The sequence below is a fragment of the Merops nubicus genome, unplaced genomic scaffold, assembly GCF_000691845.1.
Source record: "Merops nubicus isolate BGI_N331 unplaced genomic scaffold, ASM69184v1 scaffold1545, whole genome shotgun sequence".
NCBI classification, from domain to species: Eukaryota; Metazoa; Chordata; class Aves; order Coraciiformes; family Meropidae; genus Merops; species Merops nubicus.
In genome coordinates, this window is record NW_008610032.1 from 3856 (window position 1) to 24982 (window position 21127).

Sequence of the window (21127 nt, forward strand, 5' to 3'; positions counted from 1 at the left end):
TTCAAATAGCCAAGCCAGCAAAATAAGAAATTTCTCACCTAAATACATAACATCACTTCAGTTGTCTCATCTAGAGTTCTCCCAAGGGTGTAATTCAGGGCTACTGTACAGTCACCTGTCATTCATTCCCCTTATTTCAGCAAGACAGGTGCAGGTTTGCTACAGCCACTTTCTAAACTGCCCTCCCAGTCCAGAACTGATGCTACACAACCATCGGGTCAGACCCTGGTGCCAACAGCTCAGATTTTCCTTTCTCTATGCCCAGTTTAGCACCTTTGTTACCAGAACACACCAGAGACCTTCTGCAAACCATCCACAGCCCAGGGCACAGCTTAAAATTTCAATACACAGTTCATGATTTTCAGCAGTGCAGAAGGAGAACGTGGAAATCAAACCCTGCCAGTTTTCCAGTGAGGTCTGAGGTGAACCAGCTCTCAGCCCCACGAAGATGCAGTCCTGGAAAGGTCAGCAGCAGCTCAGGACACCTGAACTCTGCAGCAGTCACCAGCAGAGCTTAAAACACCAACTCAGCTGCTGCACTCGGGAGTTTTTTAGCTGACAGATCTGTTAAACTCCTGAGGGTTGTGCCCTAAATGATCCACTGTAAGAAAAACACATTTAAATACTTGAAAAGCTGTAAGCCTGAAGTTCTGGATTCAGATGCAAACGGACCCTCCCTCTCTTCCCCACAGGCTCAACGTTGGGAAGATGATGGTCACCACAGCCTGTGGCTGCTGTGGGCCACGCCAGCTGCTGAAGAAGGAACTCCAGCTGCCCTGCCAAGACCCAGACAGCCCTGGAGAAAGGCTCATCACAGAAATCATTGTACTTAGTGGCTGTGTCTGTAGCTTTGACACTTGCACACACTAGCCAGACCTCCAGCCAGCCTTGGAGAGCCATTTTTAATTAAACACTGATCACACACCGACATTTCCCCAGCAGCTGCTCACTGCTGGGAGCTCCCTCGTGCTGGTGGCACAGGAGAGCCTTGTGGTGAGGCTTCCTGGGCTGGAGTGGCAGTGGAGGTAACTGATAAATTATTGCTGATCAGGAGGGTCTGCAGGGAGGTGGTGAGAGGGTGTGGGCTGGGGGGAAGGTGAGGGCAGAGCACCCAGCCCTGCTCAGGGGGGTACTGGACCAGAGGCTAAGGACCAATGCCACTGTGCAATAACAGAAATTTGCCTTTCAAATAAAATAGAAGGAATAGAATTTGCTTATTTCTCATGACTGGACCCATTATTCTAACTGAAAACAGTGAAGTTCACTGCAGCTGAACTAGGAGGAGGGGTTCAGCCCCTGCCTTCCCCCTGGGAGTGGACACAGCACTCGGGCAGCACCAGCAGGGAGCAGGGGCTCCAGGGCCCAGCAGCTCCCTGGGAGGTTCCCACACCCCCTCCACGTGGTGGGACATCTCCAGAGGCAGCACTACCAGAGGTGTGGCAGCTCCTGGGTGACACACAGAGCAGGGGGTGTCTCTGCATGGGAAGGGGACACGGGCAGCTCGCTCACAAGTGGTTTCAGAAGCTGTATGAATGCACAAAAGCTCAACAGTGCCCAGGTATTTTTTTTTTTAATTTTAGCAAGTTTTAAAGAAGGACTAAGAGTCTGAAGCATACACGGAGAGCTCGAGTGAGGTTATCCAGCAGTTTAGATCCTCTTCTTTAACAGCAACACCAAGTCTTTTGACAGGTCCTGCCCGTGTGTCACACTGGGCCTCAGCCATACCCCACTGTTACAGCAGTTCACTGCAGCATGGACTGTTAATACACTCACTGTTGTTAAACACTATAGGAAGAAAGAGTTTACATCAAGATTTTTCTACTTTTTTTTTTACAGCAGAGTATTTGTAACATGTGACCAAACACACCACCGAAAATGCCATGAACAAAGTCACTGGGGGAGCAGAGACCTGCAGGCCAGGGAGCCCTCAGCTGAACACAACCCACCAGCAGTCTGCAGAGCAGAATTTACCATTACACAGCAGCTGTGGCTCTATAACAACCTTTCCATGCAAGTGTTCTTCACCCTGCCATGCCCCCAGACAAAAAAGGACAGTTTGATTACTGTTCTAATCATTTATTTAATCTTAATACGTTCTTCTGATGAATATAGTCTAATATATAGTCTTCTATATGAAAATTCTCCACTTAATTTGACAGAACTTTGTTTTGTACAAATAAGACAATCACCATAAATGTTACATACTGGAGTGTAGGTCAAGAATGAACATAAGCTACCTGCTTTGCTATTCAGTTATTCTCACATGTCAATGCCTGGAAATACTGTACTTAAAAACAATAACACTGTTTACTGCAGAAAGTACTTTGTCTGCTTGACAGGATACATCACTTTGGTAAGTTAACCATAATTCACAAGAAATAATCAAGTATTTGTCCTTGATTTGTTCACTTTTCTGCTCATGGCTTCATTGAGCTGACATTTAATGCAAAGTGTGAACAGTCATAAGCTTAACACAGTCACCACTGAAAAGACACTTCCCCTTACCCCCCTCCTTCCCACATTTTGAATGCACATTTTAGCACAGCTTGAACCAAAGCAAAGTGAACTAAAGTCGTGCAGTGTCTCAAGATGTCCTTTAATGAGGGTGAAGAACATTTTCAGGGGGACAGATATACAACAGGATTTGGGAAAAAAACATGGAACAGAAGCTCCTCCCTTGTCTTCGCCAAGACTCCCTTCGGTGCAGCACGTCAGATTTTAGTGCAGCAGCCACAGCAGGGTGACAGGACCAACAGAGACACAGGGCACCCCGAGGACAAACACAGAGCAGCCCATTAGGACTTTGCCCACTGCCCAACCCAGCTGCAGGAACTGCTCCTGAGGATTTTTCAGAGACAATGTCTGTGATCAAAGAGTCTTTCTTAGCTACTTGCCAGGCCACTGTTCCAGATTGTTCCAGAGGACCTGTGCAGAGAGACCAGGTCTATAGCCAAGTTTTCAGTCACAATGTCCATAGGTAACAGCCACTTCTGGAAAGACAGACCAAAACCACTATCTCCCCAAATCCAGACCCCACAGCCAAACCTCTGATCTTCATTCTGCACTGGCACTCCAGTTTGATGGCTAGCCCTCAGCCAAACCAAGGGGCAATCACCTAGCTCCACCCTTTCACTCAGAGCACTGCAGAGAACAGCAGAGCATGCTCACTCCTGCAGAATCCTGTCCTCTGCTGTGCACTGGGCAGCGTGACAGCAGCCTCACTGGAATGTATCTTCCAGGTCCTCACTATCACTCCAAACCTTTACTTCATGGCCATACTTGGCTGTACGAGTTGGGGGACACCAGTCCCAGGCTTCCTTTAAATAACCTGGAGGAAAACTCGACCTGAAGCTCACTTCTGTCATCAGCAGTAGCTGACTTTGTTTCCTGTGACCTCCAGCCAGTGTCTAACTGCACCACCTCACCTGCCTTGCTCCTGCAGCCTTTGTTGCACCTCAAGGCTTGGAGAGCATGAGCCAAAGTTGTGTCCACTTCTGCAAGGAGGCTGCCAAGAGATTGCTGATGTGGAACAAGTTACAAAGGCTTTGGTTGTAAAAACCACTATAGAAGCTGAACATTTGGGGGCCTTCTACTCTAAGTCTCAACACAAGTCTCCTACACCATGCTGGCTAATTTTACCACCACAGACAGGAACTCTTCAGATATCAGTTATTCAACCTCTCAAGTTTCAACTTTACTGTACACTGGGGGAAAAAAAAAAAAGCTATTGTTCAGGGTCACACTTTCTCTAGAAGAGTGCATGCCTCACAGTCCTCCCAGGGCCCCTTCCTTCCCACCTCTCCTCCTGTACAATACCAGACTCCGCAGTTAGTTTTATCACATCATTAGGACTAATACTTGCTAAGTCTGATGGGAAACAGAAAACACACAGAAGAGGATATTTAACTTCAGTTTGACTAACAATGAACAAGCACAGTACTCATTCACCACCTGCCAGAGAAGCTCACCTCATCATTTGAGGTAAGCAGAAAGGTTAAGAATAGCTTTTGGATTCAATCCACTTTCCAAAGATCAGGAAACATCCAGAGGTGGGGGATTACAAGATAAATATGTCAAGACTCTGGTCTTGTGGCATCTCTCAAATACAAGGATTGGTGACACTCAACATAAACGTTCACCTGAACCAGATCCACAGACGTCTTGGAATCTGTCTTTCCATCCAGGACAAGACTTGTGGCAATGACCAACTTCACAGAGGTTTGACTCTACATTAACAGCTGAGTTCACCTTGCTGAGCAGCACTACACGGGTTTCTTACAGCTCAGAGCAGAGGAGTACCTGTCAGAGGCACTGAGGCAGAATGTCACCAGCCATTGCCAGTTGAAACCCTTGGTCAACACATCTGAACCGATCTCCCTTTTACAAGTTTGAAAGCCTGACCTCTGCAAAAAACAAAAGGGAGCACAAGACAGCCCTCCTGCTCTTTGTGTAACACACTAAAAGCCATTTTTAATGTAAAAAGTCACTTCCCTGTACTGTACATTTTATAGTCTTAATTTCAAACAAGGGTCAAGTCCTAATAAGGCAGGGAGCTGGTATTGGTTAACATTGCAGTACTCAGACAGTGATGTACAAGACATTTATTTGCAGTATGATGACAGTGATATAAATGGAAAAAAAAACCAAAACTGACATGGTTAATATTAAAACTGTTCTGACAGCAATTCACATAACCTCTGAGATACAGCTTCTTTACTTGTTCGTAGTGTGAGCCTATACATCTGAAAAAGAACATGAAATATTATTTACTTTTTAAACACAACATAGCATCAAACACAGTCTGGCACAGTCGACTACTGAAAGGTACCTGCTACCTCCTGGTTTTTTAGATTTGGTAGGAAAAAGCCCTCGAGTTGAGCCATTCTGAGGCAGCCAACCACAGAGCAATACAGCTGTTTCAAACCTTGGGCTGGCCTAGGTCTTCACACCCTTGTTGAGAGTCACCATTGTTCTAAAATTGGCAGGTTTTAACAGCAAAGTCAATGCTGTGGGGAAGTGAAAAGACTCCCTGCTATCACTTCTTCAGAAAATAAGAGACTTACCACCCAAACTTATTTCTAGTCCTCAGTTAACTTTGATAAAACCTCCATCAAAATGCCCGAGGGAAAATATTCTCAACACTGTGGTTCTGTTTGCTTTTGTTTTCTCTGTTAGCCAATCATTCTTTTCTTGATTTAAAAAGCCAAAAGGAATTATATTTAATCTTGTCCAAGGGGCACAGACCAGAAAGACTAAATGTTTCCAGCCTTCAAGAGGAGACTCTACAGACAGTTTGAAATAATTCAGTGATCTCTTCCAGCAAGAAAGAATTGCTACAAAGCAGCAGCTTCCCCAACTGGGACAGGACCAGCAGCTACAATTTCATTTCTTGTTGGAGCCTGCAGTTGCAATTAGCAATTGCAATAGTGATTTTAAATAAACACCTTAAAGAGCTGCAGATAGACACACACATTTAGTCCAAACAAGAACTTGCATTAAGCTGTAGACACTTAAATAGGTACCTGTGCCTGGAGATTGGGTTCGAGGCGCAGCAAGCATCCAATCTGAGTAGTTTTTGTGTGTATGATACCAGCACCAACAAAGTTAGCAGGATTGGGATCTACCTCCTCAAGCAGGGCTGATCCAAAGCCAATTATCTATAAAAGAAACCCAGAAGATTTAGATGTAAGGACACCAGTACCAGGCCTACCCAAGCACAGCCACCACCCACAAGCAAAAAAGCAGGAGACCAATTTTTATTGGAAGTGTTCAAGACATTAAAGAATTATCCAATACCAACTTTATTACAACTAATTTTTGAAGTGACAAGTGAGCTGGGTAATGAGCTGTTCCTGAAAAAAGGTTCTTCTCAAAACCAACAGAGAAATAAGTTGAATTCAACATGTCTCTCCTGTTTTGACACAGCCATTCCTGTCTTACAGCAGGCACTTGCCTAAGGCAGCCACTTTACAAAAACTTGGTTTTCTTCTCCAACTAGTAGCTCTAGCATCAATTAAGCCTTGAAGTATCTTCCAATTCAGTTTTAAGCATGAAATTGGTGGGGTTTTTTAAATAGCTTCAAGATTCCAGCTGCTATTGAAGACTGTACCTCATTCAAGCCACACTGAGGAACAGTTTCAATTCAGCTTAGCAGTGCCAAAGGACTGTCACACACAGGGGCTCACATGGAACAGGGTGATCTGACTGCCACATAAACCAAGACAAAGCTTGCTTATACCACTGCCCTTACACCACGAATCAAAAATACCACACCAGCACCCACCTTTGCCTTTGTGATCTCTGCATCCATCGGGTGTTTTGCTTTAAAGATATTCTGTACTTCTTGTTTTGGACTGCAAGAAAAGGCAAGATGGACACGTGGTGTAATGTGTTTTACATACAGCATTGTTCAATAGCAACTAATTATATTGGGAGAGTTTCTCTCCCACAGGCTGAAGTGTGGGATGGGGCACTGCACCAGCCACGTTCACAACACACCCTTTTTCTCTCCCCTTGGCCCACCAGAAGAGCCCCAAAGTATAGACAAAGTCTTACTTGCTCAGTTGCTTCCAACGCTGAAAAAAGTCTTGAGAAGACATCTCTGTGGGCTGGAAAAACTTATTCAGTGTGATGGGTAATTTTACTGAAAGGTTTTGAAATGTTCCCCCATACCTGCAGGTGGAATAGAAAGAGCACAGGGTGTTCAGCCCAGCGTCACAGCAGCATCTCAGCCCAGACCAACCAAGCAACTGAGGATGAACACTACGGTGCAACTGGTTAGCATTGAAGTCCAGGAACTGCAGATAATGTTGTTTCTAAGACAGAGTTTTAATCCACTCTTAAATAAATTTATTTGCTGTGCTTAGATGGCAAATGAAAGTGAATCAGCAAAAATTCTAGTAAGGATCTCTCTGTTTCAACATAGCTTGTTATCCTTCTGGATAGCACCCACCAAAGGAGTGGAAACATCTCTCTGTGAAAACATACCAGTCAGAACCAGCTCTGTCTGGAAAAACAGAATGTAGCCCAGAAAGCAGGATTTCCCAAAGGCTGATGTTGAGTGGGCATAACAAGATTCTATTTTGGGCTGCATGCATTGCCAGTCCATGCTCTTTGCAGAAATATTCTTGGTTTTCAGAAGGGAGAAGTTGCTGCACATATTCCAGTCAAGATTTCTTAAGCCAACAGGAAGAGTGCCCTTTCATATACATGGACAGCAGAAAGAGAAGCCATGCAAACATTTTATCAGTAGCTGCTTCTTGATTACTTTTTTCTTCTTTACAAAAATTACATTGTTCCAAGTGGATTCTCTGCCTGTTAGTAGTGTAAAGCTTCCTTAGATACAAGTTTTCAAGTAAGTTGCTTACCCAAGACAGCTTTGTGTGGAATATGATTCTACACTTCCAGCAGAGAACCAGAAAACAAATGTAACATCTTTCATCTAATTAATTCACTAGCACTTGACTCCTGTGTCTTACCTGAACTGAATGTTCAGGATTGGAGCTTCCATGAAGTCTGACACGCACTCGATGTTCACAACCTGCTGACCCTGTGCCCCTCCATCCACTGTGGGGTCAACAGGCTTTGTCTGAAGGTTCAGGCCTAAGAAGTGGTTAAGGACACTGACCAAAGAAAGGTTAACTTAAAAAAAGTAAGCCCTCCAATAACTTACATGAGGAATTAGCATCACCTCCACTCATTCCCTGTATGCTACTGAATATTCAAAGTCTTGTACAGCAAGGAAGTTGTTGGTTTTTTTTTTTACTGACACACCTAGAAGCAATAACACCCCAATTCTCAGTTATTTGGATATTTTTAAAGGAAGATGCCCCCAAGAAGGTATGAAGGCACAGACAGACTTCACAGTAAACACCACTGCACCATCTCATTCTGATGTGAACATTACAGTGATGCTTTGAGGCAAACACGTTTGATTACAGTGTCTCCCAGAAACCCTAAACTAAAATACCAGGCATTAAGCACAAACTGGAAATGAAGAGCTTATTTTAAATTATCATCATCTTTGTGTATATGTTTTCTTCTACCTTGGTCTCAAGTTTGAGGTCATCTGCTAAAGCAGGACTTGAAGGACATCACACCTACGCCCTTGCTACTTCATGACAGTGGAGAAAGCTCAAGTTACATTACACACTTATTCAGCCTAATTTCTCCTTATTTCAACAGAAAAAAATGTGTTTGTAACCAGAGCCTTAAGGAGAGAATCTTCCATCTCTGCTCAAGACTTGTTCTTTCCACAAGAACTTTACAAAGTTACGCACGAGTTTCTCATTCCATCGTGTTCAAGGACACCATGCCCTGATCCAGCAGCTTTGTTACAGTTTTGTGTGGCATAAAACAGGAAACCCACATGAGAACAGACAGATGCTGCTGCTCTTAAGGATATTTGACTGTAGGTCATCTGAGCAGATTACTGTTGGAGTAAAATTCAGGAACTGTGTTGATGTCTTATTACCATAGAATATGAACATACGTCCTAGAAAGAAAAGAATAAGAGACATCAGAATTTTTAGCTACATCACATGTAATTATATTTAACTATTTGTGCTTCAAATATCTAATATAACGTCAACAAATTTTAAACCACTAGGAAACTTAAACAATTTAACAACTACACAACAACTTTTAAAAGCAAAGCATAATTTGCATCGTTTATCTTACCAAGACATTTCCAGTTCAAAATGAAATAACAGGTTAAAACAAACTATCAGAGCTCTCCCACTGCAGCTGTCAGACAGGTAAACTATCAGTGGAAGTCTTTCAGTTGCCAGAGAATGTTACTTTTTGTGTAAAGAAGCTGTTATGGCCCCAAAAGTGATGCAGAGAGGGAGAAACAAGCAATCCTAGTGGCTCTTTCCTAGATCTTTTCAGTATCTTGTGCATTATGTATTAGAATAGACATCTGAAATGTATTGTGGATCACATTATTACAACAAGCTAGACTGTAAGATAGAAAAATTGATGAGAATGGTCCTTTACCACTCTGGCTGCACCAGCCTCACAGCTAGGCAGCAAGAGCTGGAGCCTACAGCACTATTTAACACTCCCACTTCATCTCAGCTACTAAAACAAGAAGTTAAAGGAAACAAGAATCCACACAGAAGCCAGGGTCACATAAACAGCAAAGATCCTAAAAGAGGTTAAGCCTGAAATCATATTTCCCTCTTCAGTGGCTCAAAACTCAAGTCCCATCTGCAGTACCATGCTGGCATTGGGGTCAGTACTGCAGACAGCAAACCACTTGGTCTCAAAGATCTTACCCAGGTTCTGTCGAAACTCCGATTTCAATCCAATTTGTAGCAACTGATTTTCAAATAAGACCCCGTTATTTTTACACACAAACCTAGGGGAAGAGAGGGAAAATGTGTTTTAAATTAGGCCATATTAAACAGTATTTAGAACCATAAAATTCAGGGTTTACACAGAGGATGAAGATTGTGGTTAGCCTAGAGTGCATCAGTCTGTGAGAGAGGCCTTTGCAGAACACTGCAGTTAGAAAAGACAGTTTTACAACCAAAACCACCACTTGTAGGACAGTAAAAGAACTGAAATTTTTCTTTGATAGGATGTCTGAGAAACTACAAAGGAAGCCACAATTTGCTATACACACACACACTGTCTATAAGGACCAGGCAACAGACTAGGATTTTTCTTATTCATATTCTTGACAACTTCTGAAACTCATTAGGGTTGGTGTAGAATTGAAAAGTTTGAAGCTTTGAGTGTTTAAACCTGAAAGAAAAGAAGAATCCTTTGTTTTTTTCAGTTCTGTATCATGTAAGTTCAACTGAGAGCTGTATTTTGTTTTCCATTTTGAGATGAAGCCCATTCTGCCGTGATTTCAGTCCCTTCTGTCACCCCTCACTTAAAAGCAGGAGAGGTGGTCAGTGAACATCAGCCTTTTGCATACAAGGCACTTAAACTCCCAAGTAGCACTGCTTTTGACAATTTAGGCTTTTATGTTTTTCCTTTATTTGTGAATACTTGCAAAACTTAATAAGCAACTGGCATTGCCTCATTGGAGAGCAGTGTGTGATAGCACTGACTCGTAAAAGCAACTCCAGCCTCTGTGTTCATGAGCTCCTCAAACTCCACAGCATCTACAGAGGTCTTCTAGTCACAAGTCTGACAGTACACGTTTCTCTAGTTTTGCTGGTACTAAGTTAAAGCACAATATAGTTTTGGTTTATAACTATATTCTGGAAGTTGCCCAGCCTTGCAAGGTTTTAGTATTGCTTACTTGTGAAAAAGCTCATCAGCATCATGCACAGTATCAGCTGGTTCCTCAGAAACTACCTCAGATGAAGCCAGGTCAGGGCTAGTTCAGGCAGCACAAAGGAAGAAAGGCAGTAGTGACAGAGACAGCAGGAGTTAGTAAAGACAGCTTAGTGCTTAGTTCTTTCTTTTACCTCCTTCCTCAAAAATGGCACTGCTGAGTTTAATGCATGAGAAGTTTATTAGCTGCCCTAGCTGAGCACACCTCAAAAGGTTTCAGGCATTAGGCAAAGTTCTCCCCCATTTCTCTCCCCCACCCCACCCCTCCCTGATTATTAGGAACCAGCAACTTTTCCCCAAGACAGGAGACAGCAGAAGGTGTTCAGTAGCTTAAATTTATACCTCTTAAAGAACCAAGTCCTTTTAGGTGTTTAAATGTGACGACACAAAGGTTTCAGTTCAAAACCATATTTGTAGATCTACACTAACTACCAGAAATGTGCACTTTGAAGCAGAGGCCTCACTGACCTTAGTGGCACGTCTGACTACAGCTGCACCATCAGTTCTTAAGCACACACACAAGTATTAAGTGTAGGCAAGAATACACAGGCACGCAGAGAATAACTTACCCAAGTAACAGATTAGAAACAAAAGTGACAACAGCACTAAAGAGAGGCAGGAAACTGTAAAAGGCAACTTCTCAGTATCATTAGAGAAGCATTTCATCATCTACAGACAGACCAAGGGGTTGGGCAATGCTACACTTTCTTCTGCAGAAAGAGAAAACTCTTTTTAAGTAACTTTTGCTTATGGAGTTACTAGTATTGGTTTCTTTTTCATCCCCTTTTCATAAAAAAAAGCTTTTATAACTTCTTAAAGTCCTGGTACTGCATGATTAAACACCAGTTATTGCCTTCCCAGAGAGATGCAGGATCAAGTCTTAGTTGCTGCAAGCCTGCAACGATGGGTCACCCAGTATAAAATTTTGATGAAAGCCTCCATGATCCAGGCAGATCACTTCCACTAATTGTCTCCTTGATATCAAGACTCATTGCAAATTTGTAATGCTATTCTTCTTCAAAATTTGGTCCTTGATAGTAGTAATACATTCTTTGGCCATTAGATGACAGATTGTTAAGGACATTCTATGATCCTATACTATCTCTTCCCAAATTTTTAGCCAAATAACATTTGAGTGTAGCTCAGTGGCTTCTAATGTTAACAGGATCAGTAACACATTGCACCTACACTACCCTTGGTCATGTGATTAGGAAGATACTACTACTAAATAGCCTGAAAACAACAGAAAAGCACTTGTAAGGGTTTCCCCCCCCCTTTCACACCTGTTTGTCAGACAGGAGCAGAAAAATTTAAGTGTAGCTTGAAATTCTGAGAGCCATTATCTCTGGATATAATCCACCTCACTGTTCCAGTATCAGCTTGCCGTAAGTGGAGAGAGACAAGAATACTTTACAAAAATCAGGATAAACATATTCACATCAGGCCAGAACCCCCAAATTCAAGATCTATTGAGATGCACAGGTGGCTTGGTTTAAGAGAGAAGCAAAGCCAGCATGAAAACTGGGCAATGCTGTGTGGCTGGTAACCACAGACTCAGTTTTTCCACGAGCAGAGGCATTCAGCAAGGAGAGCACATCCAGCAGGGCTGAAGAACACCTCTCCTGCTGCACAACTACCACCTAGGAAGGCACTCAATAAGCTGCAACAAAACCAGGAGGTGTTATATGTCTCTTCCCTCTGCCCCTGCTCTCAGAGCCCAGGCTGTGGGCGGGCTCCCTCCCGGTGCCGTAGTTACCTCGCGAAGTTGTCGTCGGAGCCGGGAGCCAGGGGCGCGACGGCGGCGGCGTCCGAGAACACGTCCACCAGCAGGCTGCCGCTGGAGGAGGGCGCCGGGGCCGAGTTGGCCAGGGGGGCAGCACCCAGGCCCAGCAGGTCCGCCGATGGGGAGGGAGTGGACTAGGGAAGACAAGACACTTGGGTGTTAGGGCGCGGCAAAGCCGACAGCGGTCTCTCGCATCGACGAGCGAGCTAGGCCGAAGCGCCTCTCCCCACCCCAAACCAGGCTCTGAATGGCAGTGGGAGGCCTCAGGAATGCAGCTGGCACCCTGGGTTTGGACTCGAGGTCATTTACAGATGTGGTTTCCTTTGCTTCCTCTGAAGAGATTTACGTCCATCTAACAGTTCAGTAAAAATAGTCACCTGTCTAGAATCCGATTCTGCAGAAGGAAGACAACAATGTTTTCCCTCTCTCTCCTCCCCTCTTAGTTTCAGGGGAAATTAAGCACCCCAGGGAATAAAATTCAAATGTGCTTCTCTTTCACGAAAAACCCAGCAGGAAAGGCAGTGACTTTTACACAAACCTAAACTAAAACACCACAGCATCTTTAAAACCCATTATTAGTTTAGTGCTGGGTTTTTGAAGCTTGGCAAACCCTAGAAACACTGGAAAACCCAGCCAGCAAAAAAGCAGAGCCTGGAGCTAGTTCCAGCTGTAAGCACTAAAGGTAGAGGCAAGACCTTTAGGGGTTCCTTCCCCCCCCTCAAATAGAAAAATCAAGTAGCCAGGACATAAAATTATGCAGGAGAGGCCAGATCTGTGTGCCCAAGCCACGTGCAAGAACAGAGCACAGACCCTTAAACAAAATGTTCATCTATTAGACACGAGCAGCCTACAATATGCCAGACATGCTGAAGATGAATCATGAGATAAATTTGGATTGTGTCTGAAATTTTGTTTTTGTAAGTCAACTCAAAATTATCATCCACTCCAAAGGCTGAGTTTGATGCAGCGTAACAAAAAAATTCCCTGGCAAAAGCTTCCAGAAGCCAATCCAAACAGTTGGAACTCTAATTTGGAACATAATTCTTGGCACCTAAGCTGGGGTCACACCGAAGCCACTGGTGAAGGTAACGTAGCAGAGGTTCTTCCAGGGCTGCAACCCATGAAGTGAGGCTCATAAAGCACAGCACAGTTTTAACTGCCAGTCACCTCAGCCATGCATGCAAAGAAAATCTGGCCACTTTTCTGCTGGAAAGGTGTTTCTGTCCATTTCAAAGATGTTGCACTGGGAACATCTACTCTTACAGACTGCAGTGACTAAGAGTGAAAGGATTATGCTTTGACAAACTGGGCAGGGAGTGTGCTACAACATTTCCTCCTCTTAGGTAATCTACTACTACATCTCAAATGTCATGACAAGTCATTAACATCAGAACCAAGGATTACATTGTGGGAACAAGTCATCCTACCAGCTTTAATTGACAATAAAATGAGAAGTTTCAGTTTCTGAGAATTTCAGAAGAAACAAGGCTGTGGTCTTGTTTGCTCTAACTGAACTCAACCAGTACTCACAAACAAACAGCAATAAGACTATACTAAAGACATCTGTGTTAAGTGGTGTCCACTTCTAGTAAAAACAGTAACAACCTGAAACAAGAGGTGAAATATCTGCCATGTGGGAACACCAGCTGACACTTCAAAATTCAAGTTACTCCTTTTAAATAAGTTAATTTCACCACCTCACCTCTGTTGCAACTTCACTGCCAAGGAAATTCCTATTTCTAAATTGACACCAATATTTTTCAAAGACACAGGGATTTCTTTTTTAGGCTGCAGACAGTTTGTCCCCATTGAAACAAGATTTCCAAAGGAAAATTGCATCCAAGTGTGCAGTGGGGGGAAAGCAGCTGTATGTTCCCCTGCTACTTTATAGCAAACAGTCTTAAGTTTAAGATGAGAGGTTTTAAGCCCTTAAAAAGCTTCTTTAAGGAAACCATTCTTTTCTCACTTGTCAGAATTAGTGAAATAAGAGCTTTTCAACTCACAACAGCACTGGCATTGACAGCAGCAGGTTCAGCACTTCCATTCATATCAGAGCTCCTCTCCTTTTTGATCTCTTCCAGGTCAGTAACTGTGCCTGGGCCTTTCTTCTTCTTGAGTTTTGCCAAAATAGAAGATTCCCTCTCTGGAAAGGGAGGCATTTCTTCCAGCACTGTAGCCTTATCACAGAATAATTAAAAAAAAAGAAGAGTGTATTAGTTAAACTTACAGGAAAAGCCAAACCAGGTTCTGAGCTGTTGAAGGGACACACCCTTACAGATTCTGTGATTGCACAAGGCAAAAGCAGAAGTAATCACCCCCACAGCAAATGAATCTGCAGTTTATTTTACAGTGAGCAGACTTGCTTTTATTAAAGGCAACAACAGAAATTATTTAAAACTTTCTGAAGTCCTCCCAAAGCAGTTGTTTAGGAGAGCAGGAGCAGACTACTTCTCTAGTACACTGCTACTAAACAAACCACCCCCAAAATAAATTAGATTACAGCAGAACTCACAGTCCTTAAGTCAAGCAGACCTAGGCTAAAACCACAGAAGATTATTCAAGGATCTAGTCAGACCTAGGCATTCATTAGGTGCACAGACTAATTGTGCCATGCTCTGGCCAGACCAGGGGGCATGAAGTTAAAAAGCTAAAAGGTTCTAGAGACAAAAAAAGAAAAATTTATCACAGTTACAAGTTTTCTGCTCACCATCAAGTAAATCCCCAAAAAGCACTAGCTTTTTTGGTACCTGAATGCTGTAGGACCCTGTCCTACACCACCTTCCACTGGCTCCCCAGCCCATTAGCATATTTTAACAGTCATTTATCCTACTAGAGCAACAACAACTTTGAATTTAGCTCTAAATCAAATCTGACTGCAGCTGAATTAAGTATTCAAGAGAATCAGCGCCCACGTTGCGGGTCCTTAATCCTGCACTAAGATTTCTGAGCAAATAGGTAAGGTTTAGTGGGGTTTACTTGCTGAGAGAAGACCCAGCTAGAGAGTTCTGCATAATAATAATTAAGAAATCTCTATACCTACCAATATATCAGTGCTGGCAATGGTGCTGAGCCTCAGATACTCAACAGCTCGCTGCTGCAGCTCAACGTCAGCGTTCTTCAGCTGACTGTCGCTGCGCAGCACATCCTGAATTGTGGTTTTGATCTCTGGAAACAGGTTCACAAACTTGATGTAGGTAGACAGGAGCAGAGCTCGGGTAGGGACACTACACAGGTGAAACTTGGAATGTAGCAAGTTGAACTGGATGAGAGGACTTAAAAGATGGGAAGAAAAATTATTTGTTCGGTTTTGGTAGAGAGATGATAATTCTTAATGCATTACTAGCAAGAACTGATTCACTTGTTTACTGGCCTTTAGGAATATTAATCAGATGTTAGATTCTTTACAGAAAGTGTTATGACTTCAGTGTTTTAGAAGATGTTTTACCTTGATCTTGGATCACCTGCTATCAGATTTCCAAATTCTCCCAAGATGTAGCCACCCACTTTCACAAGATTCTCATGGCATGCTGGAGCTTGAAGGGCCTGTAAGAACACACAAACAGTCACTGACCTGTAGGGTATCAAGAGATCTCTTGGATATCAGGAAGAATTTCTTCACTAGGAGAGTGGTCAGGCACTGGAACGGGCTGCCCAGGGAGGTGGTGGAGTCACCATCCCTGGAGGGGTTGAAAAAACAAGTGTATGTAGCACTTGAGGCTCTGATCTAGTGGTTAGGTAGATGTTGGGATGAAGGCTGGACTTGATGATCCTAGAGGTCCTCTCCAACCATAATGACTCTATGATTCCATGTCCTTTTTCTTAGTCTACTTTCCTGTAAGAGCAGACCATAGGTCTAGGCACTAAAGAGCACTTCTGAGTGAAGCATGATAGGTGGTATGATTTCATGGAAGAATCTCTAACACAAGTATTACTTGCTTAAGAGCACTTGTAGGCACATCTAGCATCAGTGTGGGCTTCTGAGGAGAGATACAGGCCCTTGGGTTTCCTCTTAGACCTTTAGGAGTGTCACAATGGTGTTGATATACTTAATTTAAACCTTGTGAGAATGTGCTGAGGTTGTTCAAAATAAAAACACTGTCTCTGTTGAGTGTGAAGAAACACAGCAGGGAGGAGTTCTGAAAGTCACCTTAAACATTCATGAAAGGAAATAAAAAAAAAATAAAAATTGGAAATGCCATATGAAGAACCCAAGGCAAAATCAGAGCAACAACACCAGATATTGGAAAGTGCTCTCCTTTAATAGTTCAAATTCCAGTTTTATCAGATCCTGAACAGAAGGAATGAGTATATGCTTCTAGAAGGATCATCAAGTTATCAATTTTAGTGTTTTGGATTCCTGCATGCAGAAAAAAAAAAGAAAGAAAAAAAGCCAGTGGCCCTGTAAAAGGCTTCTATTTTTACTGCTTTTCAGTAATTTTCCAGGTAATATAATTTTCCTCCTAAGCCATCCATTCAACATCATCCACCAAAATAACAGAACACCAGCACAACCCAACTCTGCACTCCCTCACCAGAACCAGAACAGTACAAGGTGTAGTCAGTTAAGTCAGAGAAGCATCTTACCAACTTAATACAGCCTCTGGCTCTGGAAATCTCCAATGCTGGTTTTACAGAACAGTGCAGCAGCCTTGTGTTGAAATACTGAGGATCATACTCCCACCCCTAACCTGGGGGAGCACACACACCTCCTGGATCACCTGGTGTTTGCTTAATGCCTACCTCATTTGGAAAGTGAGTGGAAAAGAGTGATCCTCACCTCAAACACAGTCTTTGCTGCATAGCCCTGCACATCATCCCTGTTGATGACGATCTGGATGACTCGGTACCACACCTCCTCACTGACATAGTCCCCGGCGATGCGGATCAGGTTCAGGATTGTGTCCACATACCAGGTGTAATCCACTGCATACTTCTCAGCTAGGATTGCAACTTTCAGAACCTGAGCACACCAAAGAGAACACAGAAGGTTGACCAGCTTCTGCTGTAAGCTGTGCATCCAGGTTCACTTGCACATCAGGCAGGGATGCCCCGTGACAGACCCGCAGCCCCAGCCCCAGGTGCCTCAGCATGTCCACTTGCTCCACAGCTAAGGTGAAAGATGAATACTGAAGCCCCATGCCAGAACACCCCAGCTCCCAGGTACACAATTCTTTCCCCATAACCCATTCAAATATGTTGGATCTGTGGCTTTTCAACTGTGTACCTAAGCAGTCGAGTGAATTTATTGAACCTTGCTTGCTACACAAACACTATCTAAATCATCACTGAGAGAGGACCACCCAGGAAATCATAAAAATAAAAAAGTAGAAACTCAGGCTAGCAGAGACAGACCAGAGTCACCCAACCCTAGCTGACTTTTACAGGTCATACCAAGATTCCTATGTTCTGAAGCAAAAATATCAGTAAAGGGAAAGAACTCCACATCACTTGTTATTGATAGTTGCGTTTATACTGATCTATTATTTTAAGAGAGGTGAATTATCAGAATGAAATCCACGTTACCTTTCAAGTCAGGGTAGCTTCCCAAAAGGAACAAGACAGTACAAGAGGAAAAGTAACTAACACTGTATTCTATGTTAACTTCTCTGATCAAGAAACTTTAGCACTTAACTAAGCTAAACAGTTACCAGAAGTGCAGGTTTTTTTCTACCATTCTAGGAAGGTTAAGTGAGTATTTCAGCTTTTGCACTTCTTTCCTCCTGGGAGGAAGGAGAGAAATATCATGCCTCTTTTAGCTGATTATAAGACATTTTGGGGGGGGGGGAATCCTTACACTGAGATAATGTTCCTCCAGCATATACAGTACAAAGTTCTCTCTACATACAAGCATTTATCACATGAATTTTGGAAGTTCTTAACTAGCTGACTAGAGTAGGAGATAATCCTCAGACCTAGAGTTTGTTTGCTCAAGCACAGATAAAATTCTCTGTGCTTTCTATATGGAATGCTCCAAGATCAAGATTCATTTTTAAAACTTCAGTTTCCAGGGATTTGGGTGTGTTCCCCCACCCATTAGTGTAACCTAAACGAAGAACATTATTTGCTATTAGACTACAAACTTAAGTTGTTTTGGGGGTTTTGTTTTGGTTTTACACTACCATGAAAAAGAATCTCAATCACAGACTACCCAGCATCTCAATCAATAAACGATACTTATGGTGCCCAAGCCAGCTGTGAAAAAGTTAAGGAAACACAAATATCTCACAATTTCCTCTCGAATGGAATAATCAGCAGTCTCCAAGTAATTCAGCATTTCAGCCACGATCTGCTGGGCATTGCTTCTGTCACACATGGCATAGAGGAGATCTACAGCTCTCTGTCGTACACTAACGTCTCTTTCAGTCTGCAGGAGGACACAGCACAGGGTCAGGATGATTTCACCTTGCTTTAGAAAGCACAAACAACTCACTGAAGAGATGAAATTTACTATAATGCTTAGCCAAAATTTAAAACAAATGCATATTCATCATCTTTCAGATGCAAAATGAACATAGATACAACCTTCCCATAAGCTATGAGTTTCTTCTATTATTCTCACTTCCAGTCACCTAGAAAGAGGTGACTGGACACTCAGCTTCCTGCTGGTAGATAATATTACAATAGTCCTAATCATCAGGCTTTGTTTGTGGAGTTTACATATTCAAGTCTGTGCAAGTGCTGAAAGGATGGGGGGGTTTGTACAGAATACTCCATTATTACACCAAGTAGAGGGGGAAATGAGCTTGTGGTCCACTGGGTAACCGGTACCACAGGCCACAAATGCTCTAAGAAACTGGCTGAAATTGTCACATTATCACCAGGGCAATGGGCAAGGAGCTACCTCCAGGTTTAGCGTTGGGCTTGCCTTGTATTCTCTGAAGCTGACCTCTGTCATTGCCAGCACAGCAAGATTTTGTGGGATTAAAGGAAAAAACCTAAAGGCTTGTGGTCCACTGGGTAACTGGTACCACAGGCCACAAATGCTCTAATAAACTGGCTGAAATTGTCACATTATCACCAGGGCAATGGGCAAGGAGCTACCTCCAGGTTTAGCGTTGGGCTTGCCTTGTATTCTCTGAAGCTGACCTCTGTCATTGCCAGCACAGCAAGATTTTGTGGGATTAAAGGAAAAAACCTAAAGGAGACTTTTGAGAAGAACTCATTTGGTCCCCAAGTAGTACTACCTTAATTGGGGATGGGGGGCTTGGGGCAGCAGGGGAGAGGGCATGGAGGCAAGGCAGAAGACAACACTCAAAACAAGACTGCACACTTAAAATATTTACCTTCAAGGCATTGATAACTGTTTCTATGTGTGTTTTCACAGCCTCGTGTGAGAATTCAGAGCTGGCAAGCGTGCACATGCTTTCCAGCGCTAGGTAACGCAAATTAGTCTCCCGGTGCTGCAAGAACTGACCTAGCTGGTTACAGGCACGGACTAGGAGATTGGGCTCACTGCACAGAACAGGAGAGAAAGTGAAAGGGTTAAAAGCAACAGGTTTGAGAACACCCAGTACAGGATATTATTTCTGCAGTGGAAATTTCTTAAAATGCTTCCAAGTGTCTGCTAGAATGCCCTGCTGGTGAAATGAAAATTCAGCAAATAATCTCTGTTGGATTAGAGTGGTGAGGTCAATACAAAACATTAAAAAAACCAAAAGGCAGCAAGTAACAAAGCAATAAAAAATATGCTGACAGCAACATAGGCCATTAATACTGTTCAGTTCCACTGCTGTGCTTGTGCTCCAATCTAGCAAGCAACTCCAGACTATTCTCCTCCCCAGACCCACCCGAGTAAATTCCATCCAGTGTCCAACACAAAGCCAGGGCTTCTCACTCAAAAATCCCCCTCATAGCAGAAGTGTTGTCCCAGCTCACCTGTCGTGGTGTATAATTAAGCTGATTGCCTCAAAGAGCACAGCGTTCTTTGCATTGGAGTGCTGGACTTTTTTTGACTTTGGTGGCTCCTGAGCCTTGTTGAGAATGGTTTCCAGGCATTCTGTCAGGCGCCCACGTACCGCAGGGTCTTCTGGAGAAGAACAAGCCGTTGGACAACTTCACTTTGCTCAACACCCTAACCCCTACCCTTGGGCCTTCCAGCTTGCTCCATCTGAATAAACAGTAGTATTCCTAGACACTAAAACCACTTCACCCTCCCTAAATACACAGCTGACAAAAGAATTCTAAGCTGCGGTTCTATCTGGGTGTGAACAAAACCAAACAGGATCTTCACTGTCATCTATTTCAAGGCTTTCATATAGCAGATAACATTCAAGAATGTTGAAAATGGCAGTTGAAACTGGTCTGTGAGATGCATGCTGGTGTGACACTTTGTTCTAAGCTACTTGTCCTTTTGTTAAAATTAAACACAAAACAATTCAATCTGAAACACTCAGGAGGACAGAATTCACTAACCTGGTCTCAAGACAAGGTGCTTGCGCTTCCAGTTAGGGTAACACTACCCCCAAAGAGCTGGAAGGTACTGCATCAAAAGAGAAGCCTGCTGTAGTGATTTGTGCATTACCTGGAGGGGGATAGCACTGTAACAGCCTCAGAAGTTTCACAGATAGCCAAGGAGCAGGAACAAAGTAGTACGTATAGTCCTGAAGGTCTGTCGACGCAGAAGTGACAATCTGTAAAAGAAGCAGACAGCACATCAGCTCCTGAAGCTAAGTGATGTGCAACCATGAGAAGGACCCAAAGAACACTGCAGGGCACCTCTGACAGAGACTTGCAAAACTATGTCACTAGCAATGCTTAATTCAGTAGATTAATTAGGTGTGAGCTGTCATACTATGAGCGCACCAGCAGGTCCCCAAGCAACAGGAATGCAGTTTTACAGTCTAGGAAGGCTCCCCCTGAAAGCATACTTGGTCATGTTCATTCTTAAGGAAAGCATCTTGTAACACCAAAACATTTGACTAGAAGCTTGACTGACTTTGATTCAGCAATTCATAGATCCAGCCAACAGGAAGGCTCCTCCTGAAAGTATTGCTTTCCTTAAGAATGAACATGACCATCTTGTGACACCAAAACATTTGACTAGAAGCTTGA

General features: G+C 43.2%; 1 protein-coding gene across 1 annotated transcript in view; it reads right to left on the bottom strand.

Annotated features, from left to right (window-relative positions):
- Window positions 1-4192: 4192 nt before the first annotated feature.
- LOC103773379 (AP-2 complex subunit alpha-2) overlaps window positions 4193-21127 on the bottom strand; it is a gene marked incomplete at its 5' end in the record, with an annotated part of 31066 nt that continues 14131 nt past the window's right edge. Inside the window, 17 exons of the mRNA XM_008940744.1 lie at window positions 4193-4742; window positions 5523-5657; window positions 6284-6353; window positions 6556-6672; window positions 7479-7602; window positions 8381-8494; window positions 9279-9361; window positions 10259-10336; window positions 12050-12210; window positions 14083-14253; window positions 15117-15348; window positions 15522-15619; window positions 16854-17036; window positions 18303-18440; window positions 19360-19528; window positions 19952-20102; window positions 20598-20706. Coding sequence (XP_008938992.1) covers window positions 4665-4742; window positions 5523-5657; window positions 6284-6353; window positions 6556-6672; window positions 7479-7602; window positions 8381-8494; window positions 9279-9361; window positions 10259-10336; window positions 12050-12210; window positions 14083-14253; window positions 15117-15348; window positions 15522-15619; window positions 16854-17036; window positions 18303-18440; window positions 19360-19528; window positions 19952-20102; window positions 20598-20706 — 2211 coding nt within the window. The remainder of the gene's footprint in view (window positions 4743-5522; window positions 5658-6283; window positions 6354-6555; window positions 6673-7478; window positions 7603-8380; window positions 8495-9278; window positions 9362-10258; window positions 10337-12049; window positions 12211-14082; window positions 14254-15116; window positions 15349-15521; window positions 15620-16853; window positions 17037-18302; window positions 18441-19359; window positions 19529-19951; window positions 20103-20597; window positions 20707-21127) is intronic.